A 13,310-nucleotide genomic window follows, 5' to 3' on the forward strand; every position below is an offset into this window, starting at 1 on the left:
CGTTATTCAGAATAGCGTGCAGGATAAAACTTAGGAATTATTTATTTCTGGAATTTTTTTTTTGTTTTTGTATTTTTCTTAAGTTGGAAATGGGGAGGCAGTCAGACAGACTCCCGCATGCGCCCAACCAGGATCCACCTGGCATATCCACCAGGGGGCGATGCTCTGCCCATCTGGGGCATCGCTCTGCCGCAATCAGAGCCATTCTAGTGCCTGAGGCAGAGGCCACAGAGCCATCCTCAGCACCCAGGCCAACTTTGCTCCAATGGAGCCTTAGCTGCAGGAGGGGAAGAGAGAGACAGAGAGGAAGGAGAGGGGGAGGGGTGGAGAAGCAAATGGGCGCTTCTCCTGTGTGCCCTGGCCGGGAATTGAACCCGGGACTCCCGCACGTCAGGCCGATGCTCTACCACTGGGCCAACTGGCCAGAGCCACCACTGGTCTATATAATCTGTTCCTACCTTGCCTATCTCTTACAACTGCTTTAGTTTGGTTCTTCAACATCTCTCACTTGGACCTCTCTACCTTTCTCCCTGTCTTTAGTCTTCTCTGCCTATAGTTCACCCCTAAAATGGATAGCAAAGGTGGTGGGCAAACAAATGTGTTAGGCTTGCTTGCTTGTACTTTGCCTTATTGGTGCATGAGCACAGGGCAGCACCATGTGTGTATAGTCTATGTAAGGCTGTAGGGGATTGCCCTCAGAGTGGCAAATTGTAATTGTGGGTTGCCTGCTGCCATTCGGAGAAGCCATTGTTTGACAGAGAAGAAGTCCCCCCCCCCAGCCTGTCTTGCTTGTGAGTCCTGAGAGAGAGGGAGAAGCAGTTTTGCCCTACCTGCTTGCTTATCCACTGTTGAGAGACTCTAATAAATGAAAAGGCCCACATCCTCCAACTCCACAGTTCCTTTACTGTCTGCCCAAATCCAACGCAAATCTGCATGTGCATTGCCATCAGCCTTGGAGTGATCTAATATGCTCACCCACTCATGTCATTCTCCTGGGGACTGACTTCAGAGGCTCCCAGGCACTCTAGGACAAAGTCAAACCTTTTAGCATGGAGGGCAGTTAACTGATTCAAACATATTTCAAATTTGACCTTCTAGTGTGTGCTGTGCTCTTCCCCAGGTAGTCTACAGAACTGAACAAGTTCTCTGAGTCTTTTCACCAACTTGTCAATCTCTTACCTGGCAAGTTCTTAATAATTATTCAAAATGCAATCAAGTATTACTTCCCCAGACAATTTCGCCACTTTTCCCTTGACCCCTACATTTTCAATGTCTTGTGACTTCGGTGGTCTGCCTCTATTACCAGACTGAACTCTGATGGCAGGAATTTTTATCCTGTGTACTTTTATATCCTGAGAACATCAAATGAATAAAGGGAAAACGGTGAGGTCTTAAAAAATTAAACACTTAAAGTTGAATGACCTTATAATGTTAGCTATTTGGAGAGTTCTGCCCAATTACTATCATATATAATTTTTTTAAATTTACCTTCAAATATTTTCTCATCTTTGAAGAATCACATATTTTCCATCCACTTTAATCTCCTCAGTCTGTCATAGCCTTTTAGCTTTGTCTTTCTTTAGTATTTATTTAATCTCCAATGCATTTTGAAACATCTTTGTTATAGTTTTCTTTTACTAGCTCCAACTCCCATTGTACTGACTCATGAAACACATAGTTTTGACCTATTCCCTAGTTTATATTTTACTTAATTTAGTTTATATATCTCAGACAAGAAGCCCATTTCATTCTAAAGTGATCTGAAATCAACTCATGAGAAGTTTCTTTTTAATCATTAACAGTTATTAAAAATTATTTTTCCATGAATGTGTGTATAAAATATGTATTTTTTTCCCTGAATCAAATCTCCAGTTGATTGTTCTGGTTTTAAGTGTTGATTTATAGTTTTATGACAACAGTGCTTGATGTATACCAAGTCTTGATTTTGTTTTAGGTATTTTTTAGATTTCAAAGTGTTCACTTCCATCAATCCTTTGCTAATTAAGACAGAGACCAAAATTAACTAGTATTAAGTATTTGTCCATGCTGGACCACATGGCTTTTCTTTGCTAGTAACCACGAGGGTGGCCATAATCACTAACCTTTTTAAAATATACAACATTATTCCTTGCCTTCCCAGAATTTAACATTTCAATAATTTACTATTAACTTTCCTTTGGATCATTAGAAGAAAATTGGTTCCTGTAGAAAAAAATCTGCTAAGAAAATAATAGTGCAGAAATATTTTCCTGGAGGCTTCATAGTGACCTATTGAAACATATTAAATTGGCTTTTCTCTTGCCTGACCAGGCGGTGGCGCAGTGGAGAGCGTCGGACTGAGATGCGGAAGACACAGATTCAAGACCCTGAGGTCGCCAGTTTGAGCAAAGCTCACCAGCTTGGACCCAAGGTCGCTGGCTTGAGCAAGGGGTTACTCGGTCTGCTAAGGCCCACGGTCAAAGCACATATGAGAAAGCAATCAATGAACAACTAAGGTGTCGTACCGAAAAATTGATGATTGATGCTTCTCATCTCTCTCTGTTCCTGTCTGTCTGTTCCTATCTCTAACTCTCTCTCTCTCTCTGTAAAAAATAAATAAATAAATAAAATTGGCTTTTCTCTATCCAGACATTCAGATCCCTTTTCATTTCATTTGGAATAAAAGAATAAATGAAGGCCCTGGCCGGTTGGCTCAGTGGTAGAGCGTCGGCCTGGCATGCAGGAGTCCCGGGTTCGATTCCCGGCCAGGGCACACAGGAGAAGCACCCATCTGCTTCTTCACCCCTCCTCCTCTCCTTCCTCTCTCTCTCTTCCTATCCCGTAGCCAAGGCTCCATGGAGCAAAGTTGGCCCAGGCGCTGAGGATGGCTCTGTGGCCTCTGCCTCAGGCACTAGAATGGCTCTGATTGCGGCAGAGCGATGCCCCAGATGGGCAGAGCATTGCCCCCTGGTGGGCATGCCGGGTGGATCCCAGTCAGGCACATGTGGGAGTCTGTCTGACTGCCTCCCCATTTCCAGCTTCAGAAAAATACAAAAAACAAAACAAAAAGAATAAATGAGAGAAAATGTGCATTGAAATCCTGTCCTGCTCTATAGCATGTAAATAGCACCATGGTTCTCAAACATTTTGAAGTTGGGGCGCATTTAAAATCCTACAAATAATTGTAGGCACACTATATACAAATTTCTGAGAAATATGTTATAATAATTAAGTCAAATATTAGAGAAAAAATATAAAGTCCAAGCATGCTTTTATGGTAAATAAACAAAATAAGTACGACAAAATTAAATTTATTCTGACATTAAAAAACATTTTTGTTACATTTTTTGAGTTATGCTTTTTATAATTCATAAAAGTTATCTTTTTATATATATATAGATACAATCTTAGTAAGATTTAGTAAATTCGGCAGGTCCCAGCATAAATGTGTTAAGTTTTTTCATTCTTGTGTTTATGAGAAACATGAGCCTGATGTGTCCTAGCAATTTCTTCAATGTTTGGGCATATATTTGAAAGGCAAACTCTCATTTCCTTGTCAATACATTTAAGAATTCCTCTCTTTTTACTCTTGTGTTGAGGATAGAAAATCCTAATTCACATAAATAGGATGTTAAAAATTGTAGTGAAATGTTCAAAGCTTTTTTAGATATTGTCACATATTCTTCTTTTATAGAAATCTAAAAGGCTTCAAGAGACAATTCCTTATGTTTAATCATCAATCCATGATCAGTGGATATAGCTGCCAGATCTTCTTCTGTTAATGTTAAACCAAAATCACTTGAAGCCTCTATGAATGGGTTTCTAATCCAGTCGTATTTTTCAGTGTTAAGTGATGGAAAATGCTATAAATTAAATTCTGCCCATCAGCCTTCAAGTCCTATTTTATTTATACTTCTGCTCACTTCCAGAATCGGATTCTTCAATATTATGCTTCTTTTTGAGAAATCTATCCATTTTATTTGGGTGTATTTATCTAGAAATAATATAATGATGTGTTAATAATAAATATAATAATGATGTGTTAACAAAAAGCCTTATTTCCATAATGAAATGGTATAATAGAGGAACTGTATTTATTTTTATGTCTGGGCACATGCTGCGAACCAGCACAGCTAGTAATTCCAGGTCCCTAGTGAGAACAGTGCAGAATTAAGAAAATACGTGGAATTAAGAAAATACGGGGTTAGAGGGCCCTGTAATTGCTGCTGGCAAGAACAAAGCACACCCAAAACCCACATCTTACTTTATTTATAGGGCAAAGTGGGCTATTAGCAAATCAATGAGATCTTTGGTCTTGTTTCCAAGGCAACCCAGAAATTTTACCAAGTACAGAAAAACCCCACCATACATAGCATCTTAACTTTACACCAAACAAAGGACAGAAGAAACTTGTCTCTAGTCTTTCCGGGGAACATGGGGGGTAGTGTAAACAATCCAGCACCACAGCTTAACAGCCTTTTGCAACCTAACCAGGCAAGTGAGGTGAGGGTTGGGCAGACTGTCAGCTTAGAGCCAATTCCCCACACCTCATTCCTCAAAAATCTAAACTGATTTTTGGTCCCCAACAGGCACATATTTCTCTGGAATACCATGGGGCACACCTGGAAATCTTCTAGGGTGCACCAATGCACCCTGGTGCACACTTTGAGAACCACTGAAATAGCATCTTGAACAATAACAAAAAATTTCAAGTAGTCAAGAGTAAGGCAAGTATGTTAATTTAGGAGAATTAAATGCTTATAACAATCAAAACAGAACTAATCCTAGTAAGCTTTTCTCACTTGAAGGAAACTTCTTTAAAAAGTACTTGCTGATCTAAATGTCTTTCAGTAAGACAGTTAAAAAATGTGGTATAACAACCCATGGTACAGAATATTTTGCAGTCTTTAAAAAAGAAGAAAGTACCTTTGCTACATAGCTCCATTGGTTAGAGCATCATCCTGATATGCAAAGGTTACCAGCTTGATCTGCAGTCAGGGCACATACAGAAACAGATTGATGTTTCTATCTCTCTCTCTCCCTTCCTCTCTCTAAAAATCAATAAACTGTATTTTAAAAAAAGAAAAGAATACATACTTATGTGTATGGACATGAAACAATATATGGTTGATTTAAAGTAAGAAAAATTATGGAAAATACTATGATCTCATTCATATAAAAATAGCAGAAACAGAAGTAAAATATATACAAAGAGAGAGGCGATTGGAAAGATACACACACATCAAACTGCACTGAATGTTCTGCATTGAAGGCTTTTATTTCCGTGTTTCTTACACCAGGTAATAAAAATCCTTTTTCGTCAGATCAAAGAAAGGATGTCCAGTTAAATTAAAATTTCAAGTAAACAATGAATTAAATTAGTAGTGTATCCCAAATGTTGCATGGGACATATTTATACTAAAAAAAAAATTATTGTTTAACTGAAATTGAAATTTAATTGAATACCCTGAATTTTTATTTGCTAAGTCTTGCAATTGTTGTTATAGAGATAATAAACTCTTCATCCTTGTACTATTATACTAATATAGTTAGCTACAGAGATATAATGAGTGCACAAGAAATGGTGAGGAGAGTAATTAAGGAGAGAAAAATAAGAGAATTTTACTGTGTGTTATATATACAATCTTAATTCTCATGGAAATGCGCTAAAGTTGTATTAGTATTCATATTTTACAGGTTAAGAAACAGGTACATAGAAGTCACACAGTAAGCAGTGGAGTTAGAAAAGACCCAAGTTTCTGGATCCTAAGTAAGCAGCCATAACCAACTGCCAGCTAAGGGGAGGTAGAGGAAGAAAAGTGGAAAAAGAGCCAGGGATGAGGGTTTGGTGTGACTGAATAGGGCTTTGTGCAAACTACTTAACCTTGCCTAGGTGTGGAATGTGGGATACATATGAAAGGCAGACAAATCTGGGCCGGGTCCCCAACTCCACCATCCATTGGGGAAAGTTACAGTAGTCCCCCCTTATTTGCAGTTTCACTTTCCAAGGTTTCAGTTACTGGTGTCAACCCAGGTCAGAAAATACAGAACAGAAAATTTCAGAAACAAATAATTCATAAGCTTTAAATTGTGTACCTGTTGTGAATGATAAAATATCACACTTCCTCCTGCCCCTGGCAAAGAACCATCCCTTTGTTCAGTATATCCATGCTGTTCGTTTCCCACCCTGTAAGGCCAGGAGCCGCCATCATGGCCATTCATATGCAGGTTCCCATTAGATTGGGACAGACGGTAATGAAACAATGGAGCCAAAAACTGGTGGGCCATCATCTTTAATCCTAGCTTTCACCCGGTGGGCAAGTAAAAACACTCACTGGGCTCCAAAACCCACTCATTCAGTGCTCACAAAGCTACGGACTTATCCGAGTTTCCTAGAATCAAAGGTTTCTAGCTCACCAGCCTTATTCACCTCTGTTCCCCAACTCCTTCTCTCTGCACAAACTCTGCACAAACTGGCTTTTTCAGCATTCCTCTATCTTGGCTGCCTCTCCTCCACGTAGCCCTTCTCTGCTCCCTTTTCTCTGCTCTCTCCTCTCTAATGCTAATCTTGGAAACCGAGGGATCAAGTTCCTGGTCTGCCTCACTTTATAGTGCAGAAATCAAAACCTTTAATCCAATATATAAAATAGGGAAGTCTCTAATACAAAGTCACTTATCTGAGGCACGATGGGATTGTACCACCCCACATCAAAAAGGGTGGGAAAGGCTTAGTCCTAAAACCAAGTCCCAGGCTACAAGGATCCTGCCTGCCCACAACCCGCCCCCAACACATATTAATATCACCTGGGCAATGGGCTTCCATGTGGGCAGTGCCATCTTTAACAAAGTGAACATAATATATTTTATCTGCCCAACACACCCCTTAGTCACTTAGTAGCCATCTTGGTTATCAGATCAACTGTCAAGATATTGAAGTACTACTTGTGTTTAGATAACTCATTTTATTTCATAATGGCCCTAAAGTGCAAAAGTAGTGAGGCTGGCAATTCAGATATGCCAAAGAGAAGCTGAAACATGCCTTCTTTTAAGTAAAAAGGTAAGTGCAGTACAAAGATATTTTGAGAGAGACAGGGAGACACCATGTTCATATAACTTCCATTACAATATATTGTTAATAATTGTTCTATTTTATTATTGTTCATCTTTCATTGTGCCTAATTTATAAACTAAAATTTATCATAGGTGTTGTGGAGACAATGACTGCTCAGAGACCACATGGCGTGCACCAAGGGACCTAGGGGAGACCGCCTCACAATCCCCTACACAGGTTTCATGAGAGGGCCCCAACCCCCAGTCCCTACAGGTATTTATTGATACACACAAATAGAAACAGAGACAAGAATGAGGAAGTCAGGAAGGGAAACTTCTTTAGAGCAGATTAAAGGGCAAGGGAAGTAGCTCAGATGTCCCCACCTATTGATCAATCAGACTTGCTCATTTTATCCCTATTGTGCTGCATTCAGCACAGTACTCTGTTCAATACTTTTGTCAGTAAAGTCACTGTGGCCTTTGCCTCAGGGCACTGAACTTGTCCCTGTTCTATGTTCGTATTCAGGGCCTCTACATATAGGTATGTATGTATGGGAAAAAACAGTATATATAAGATTATATATAATAGTATATATCCATGGTTTAGGCATTTAGGGAGTATTAGAATGTATCCCCAGCAGATAAAGGGGGACTACAGTATATTTATTTTTGCCTTAATTTTCTCACCTGTAAAACTGGAGTGGAAATGCCTACCTGAGTATTGATGTACAGTGTAAGTAAAATAATTTCTGTAAAGTGATCATCACAGGGTTTGGCAAGTAAAAGGCAATCAACACTCAGAGCCTCACAGTTTTCATTTGTAGACTAGGTTAACACCACGAGTGACAACAAGACGATAACACTAATTATACCTATATTGCTGAGTTGATTGGAGGATCACATGAGAATATATATAATCTTTCTACATTCTAAAGTGCTTCATTCTTAACTGAGCAGTTGCTTTTCAGATCAGAACAAGAATTAATATCATGCCGGAGCATTACTACAACCTACCCCCACACGGCTGCCAGAAGTAATTAATTTTGTTTTAAAATTTATCACAGAGTAAACTTGACTTTTTTTTTTTTTGGTGTACATAGATGATCTATGAATTTTAACCCATGTATTGATTTATGTAACCACCACCACAGCCAGCATACAGAATGTGACTACAGCTTTTGAGACTCTTTTTTTTTTTTTTTTAAAGCGTTTTGTATTCAAATTGCAAAAACTTTTAAAAATAAGGAAAGGAGATTCAGGTAAGTATATAGATGCAAATTAACAAAACTGGCTTTTTGCTCAAGTATCTGCAGTCTCCCACCCCTTCAGGTCTTGTCTGGGCCATTTTTGGTATTGGCTCTTCAGACTATCTTTTGCTGCAAAGTAACCAGGAATGAAATTGGGGCCTTTTTTCACACTAAACACACCAGTCACAGGCACAAACTTCAGCATTCCTTATTTTATCATTACCAGATCATCATTATCCCAACTCTTTTCTCTAATAGCCTTTTCCCCCCCTTCAAAATGAAGAAGCTGGAATAACCAGCACTTTCTCACCCTCTTAGGGAAATTATTTGATTGGGACCACAAGGACACAATTATTGAGAGAGCAAGGATAGAGCTTTCAGGACCCCAACCTTTCCAATATAACAACAGATCATCCCATTAAGCCGTCATTCGAGGTGTCCCTTTCCCCAGCTCCATCCTCTCCACCTCCCTCTCCCACCTGCCTGCTGAGTATCCCCAAGAGCGATAAGACTTGAGGAACAAGCTTCTGATCCCCCCCCCCCCCCACCACCACCACCACTACCACCACCCGTGATTGTCTCCTAGCTTAAGTGACTGGCTTGACTGGCACTGACACACTGCAACCACATCTGGTGCGAGCGGGCGGGTCTGCTTTCCGGGTGACTCACGTCGTTGCTATTTGCCTTTTGTTTTTAGATGCTTTGGCTGCCGTTTTCTTCCCTCTGCTTTTAATTTTGGGAGTAGAAAAGCTAATGAATTAAGAATGAATCTCCACTTTTTTTTTTTTTTACTATCTTAAAGTTGGTTCGCTCTCTTTATAAGTTCCATAACTGTTCAAGACGTGCGGGGGCGGGACAGGTGGAGACGCATTCATTACACTAAATCTGAGGTTGGCATCAAAGGTATCCCTTTGATGGATTTTCTGAAGTGCCCTTGTAGCTTGCTGGGCGCTTAGTTGTGGCCGCTGTGCATTTTCAGCTCATTTCTTTGTGCTGGTGCTTCGCGCTGCTCTGTCACGCCTAAATCTATCTCGTTACTGCCCTAGGAGCCCGAATCAGGGTGAATTCCACATTCCACGAGGTTCACTAGCGGTTTTGTTCCTGTCCAAGGTAAATACAGTATGCAAAATGAGGAATCACCAAAGGATGCAGAGGAGGGGGGAAGAGAGGGATTCCCTCACCTTTTCCCGCTTATTCCTCGTTGATTTCCACCAGGAGGAGGCGCCCAGATCCCCCCAGTTTTCCTTCTTAAATCTCTGTGCCAAGGGCTACCAAGGTTGGCCACGCAGCAGGAGAAGTCCCTTTGGCCGGCCTGGCCCTCCCCTGCCCCCCGGGTTGGTTTTTCCCAGCTGCGGAGGTTGGGCCAGGGGCTGGGGTGCGAGGAGACAGCACTCGAAGCGAGGAGCCAGAAAGTCACCGTGACTCTGGTGGGACTTGTAGTTGCTTCCTGAGCTGGCGGGCGGAGGTAAGCTGTTGGGAGCCAGCCGCGCAGGCGAGAACCGGGAGGCAGAGCCGGGGCTCCTCCCCATCTTCAGGCGGGAGAGTGGCGTTCTGTCCCGGCTTTCATCGCTGCTTTGTTTGCGGCCTCTCCCCTCCTGTATGGAGATGACTTGAATCCCCGAAGGGGTCCGAGATGCTGGCAGAGGCGTGGACTGTGGGGGGGGGGGGACACAACAGCTGTACAATCCTACCCTGCCTGCCTACCCGAGAAGAGATTAAAAGAAACTTCCCTCTCATCCTAACCTAGACCGGGAGAAGAGGTCCGGGCGGGGGCGGAGACCCGGAAGGCAGGTAGTCCGCGAAGGCGGTGGGAAAGTGAGAAGTTTGGTCGGGAAGGCGCAGGGGATTGAGCTAGAAGTTTCACGCCGGGGACGAGTCTGATCGCGAAAGGAGGGCGGCAGGAGGCAGGAAGAATATATATAGCTTGAGCCAGGGCAGCGGGAAGACTTTGCGCTCCTGTCTCTGGATGCGCTGCCCTCTCCCGGGTAAGGATGTGAGTGGGACTGGGGGAGCTGAGGCCCTTACGGGCTTTCAGAGGGTGGTCTTGGAGACAGAGTAGGTACAGTTTGGTTTAGATAGGCTGGTTTCTACACTCGGAGTCCTGTGGCCGTAACCGCTCCTCACGTTTCTCTCCCGCTCATCCCAGGTCCTGCAGCAGATCCTGCGTGAGGCGCCAACAAAAGACGCGAGAGGTGCCACCTGGGGGCAGCGGCAGGAAGAGTATCTAGAGTTGAACGTCCCGACCAGCCGTGCGTACTTTCTGTAGGGAAGGGGCGGGGGAATCGCCCCGGGAGGGGAATGCCCGCTTGGCGTTAGCCAAGTTCCGGTTGCGGCGTCCCTCCTCCGCTCCCACGAGAGGAAAGTTTTCTTCAGAAGCTTCCTGCAAACGCGCGCCTTCGGGGCCCAGCTCCCTAGCCTTTGGAGCGGGCGCCGTCTCAGGCCAGCTTCGGGGAGACCGGTGCCGTGATGCCTGGGGGTTGCTCCCGGGGCCCCGCCGCCGGGGACGCGCGGCTGCGACTCGCGCGCCTGGCACTGGTCTTGCTGGGCTGGGTCTCGTCGTCCTCACTCACCACCTCCGCGACCTCTTCCACCTCTTCTGCGTCTTTCCTGGCCTCCGCGGTGTCCTCCCAGCCCACGCTGTCTGGCCAGTGCCCCCCGCCGTGTGAGTGCTCGGAAGCGGCGCGCACCGTCAAGTGCGTTAATCGCAACCTGGCAGAGGTGCCGGCGGACCTGCCCCCTTATGTGCGCAACCTCTTCCTCACCGGCAATCAGCTTTCAGTGCTCCCCACCGGCGCGTTCGCGCGCCGACCGCCGCTGGCCGAGCTGACAACGCTCAATCTCAGCGGCAGCTGCCTGATGGAGGTGCGCGCTGGAGCCTTCGAGCATCTGCCCAGCCTGCGCCAGCTCGACCTCAGCCACAACCCGCTGGCCTATCTCAGCCCCTTCGCTTTCTCCGGCAGCAACGCCAGCGCCTCGACCCCCAGCCCCCTGGTGGAACTGATCCTGAACCACATCCTGCCCCCTGCTGCCTCTGCGGATAAGCGGCAGAACCAGAGCTTTGAGGGTATGGTCGCGGCTGCCCTGCGAGCTGGCCAGGCGCTTCGAGGGCTCCGCCGCCTGGAGCTGACCAGCAACCACTTTCTCTACCTACCCCGCGACGTACTGGCCCATCTGCCGGGCCTCAGGCACCTGGACTTGCGCAACAACTCTTTGGTGAGCCTGTCTTACGTGTCCTTCCGCAACCTGACACACCTAGAAAGCCTCCACCTGGAGGACAACGCCCTCAAGACCCTTCACAACAGCACCCTGGCAGAGTTGCAAGGCCTGCCCCAAGTCAGGGTATTTTTGGACAACAATCCCTGGGTCTGCGACTGCCATATGGAGGACATGGTGACCTGGCTCAAGGAGACAGAGATAGTGCAGGGTAACGCTAGGCTCACCTGTGCATTTCCAGAAAAAATGAGGAATCGGATCCTCCTGGAACTCAACAGCTCCGACCTGGACTGTGACCCTATCCTCCCTCCATCCCTGCAGACTTCTTATGTCTTTCTAGGTATTGTTTTAGCCCTGATCGGTGCCATTTTCCTACTGGTTTTGTATTTGAACCGTAAGGGGATAAAAAAGTGGATGCATAACATTAGAGATGCCTGCAGGGATCACATGGAAGGGTATCATTACAGATATGAAATCAATGCGGACCCCAGGTTAACAAACCTCAGTTCTAATTCAGATGTTTGAGAAACATTCGAGGACAGAACAAGAACAACTGTGCATGAGATATAGACTTAATTAAGCTTTATCTTGTCCTAGGCTTGCTCCACCACCACCTCTACCCTCCACTGTAGCACCACTGCCCTTGACTGAAAGCAGTGAAAGGGATTTGCTCCCATGTCGTGTAAAGCCTCTTGGTGTGGTCTGTTAACGTAAGATGATGAACAATTGTATAGTCTTTTTACCGTCTCCCCTTTCTTGGAACTCAATGCTTGTGGAGTGATTTTTCAAGTTTCAGCATGAACATGGACTCCTGGCTGTCTGTTTCTTAGTACAGTTCAAGGTGTAACAAGTATACCAACACAGATAGCATTCAACAAAAGCTGCCTCAACTTTTTTGAGAAAAATACTCTATTCATAAGTATCAGTTTTATTCTCATGTACCTAAATTGTGAAGAAAATGAATGCATTCCATAAACTGCCTGCAGACCTTAGCAAGCTCTTCAAAGTAACTCCATAGTACACAGGAGCTCCTGCATCCGAGAGCATGCTTACATTTTACTGTTCTGCATATTACAAAAAATAACTTGCAACTTCAGATAACTTCTTTGACAATGTAAATTACTTTTTTGATTGCAGTTTATATGAAACTATGTGGAAGTTGTTTTATAAACTGCATCGAGATTCAACAGGCTAAATTGTTAAAGATTCAATAAAGATTCTTAAAAGAATTACAGTTGTGTTCAAGTTTGCTCTTTGAAAAAAAGGATAGGGATAGTGATACTGAATGGTCTTGGTTCCAATGATAATTAGGGTATTATAGCTGAGAATGAAACTGGAGCAATATCTTACATAAGTAGACTGAAGATAATTTTGAGATGGTGGATCCTTTCAGGATTTAAATAGATAATTTGAATATTCATGTGAATAGACTTATGGTTCCCAAATTAAGGCTATTTAAGAAACAACTGTGTGAGAGCATTATAAAGTTGGTGAGAGGGAAGAGTTCTGTGTAATAAACAGTTCACAGTTTGGGGATTTTTCTAGACTCAGTATTTAGTGTAGGACAAAATTATTTACTTAATAAAACTGTCCATATGAAATTGTTCTATGGGTGTTTAGAGTATGAAACAAATACAAGGCAAATAAATGTATGAAAATGAAGTGTCTTAAAGATAGAATATTTGAAAATTAAATATTTTAAAATGTAAATTAAAAATTTTTTTTCTAATATCAATGCAAATCAGAACATAAATTTTCTTGAGAATAGTTTTAAAAAAATATTTGGATGGTTTATCAGAGACTCTGCTAAATCTGTTTTAA

General features: G+C 43.3%; 1 protein-coding gene across 4 annotated transcripts; it reads left to right on the top strand.

Annotated features, from left to right (window-relative positions):
- The first annotated feature begins 9,278 nt into the window (after positions 1 to 9,278).
- Positions 9,279 to 12,676, top strand: TPBG (trophoblast glycoprotein). 4 transcript variants are annotated; one of them, XM_066254043.1, is made up of 3 exons: positions 9,279 to 9,386; positions 9,492 to 9,741; positions 10,423 to 12,676. In XM_066254043.1, exon 3 carries the CDS (start codon positions 10,743 to 10,745, stop codon positions 12,012 to 12,014), a length of 1,272 nt encoding a protein of 423 aa, XP_066110140.1. In that variant the 5' UTR covers positions 9,279 to 9,386; positions 9,492 to 9,741; positions 10,423 to 10,742; the 3' UTR covers positions 12,015 to 12,676. The 4 variants fall into 4 exon arrangements, with proteins under 4 accessions (XP_066110140.1, XP_066110155.1, XP_066110162.1 ...); XM_066254058.1 differs by lacking the exon at positions 9,492 to 9,741; XM_066254065.1 differs by lacking the exons at positions 9,279 to 9,386; positions 9,492 to 9,741 and adding an exon at positions 10,048 to 10,067.
- The last annotated feature ends 634 nt before the right edge of the window (positions 12,677 to 13,310 follow it).

This window comes from Saccopteryx bilineata, chromosome 1 (assembly GCF_036850765.1).
Source record: "Saccopteryx bilineata isolate mSacBil1 chromosome 1, mSacBil1_pri_phased_curated, whole genome shotgun sequence".
NCBI lineage: Eukaryota > Metazoa > Chordata > Mammalia > Chiroptera > Emballonuridae > Saccopteryx > Saccopteryx bilineata.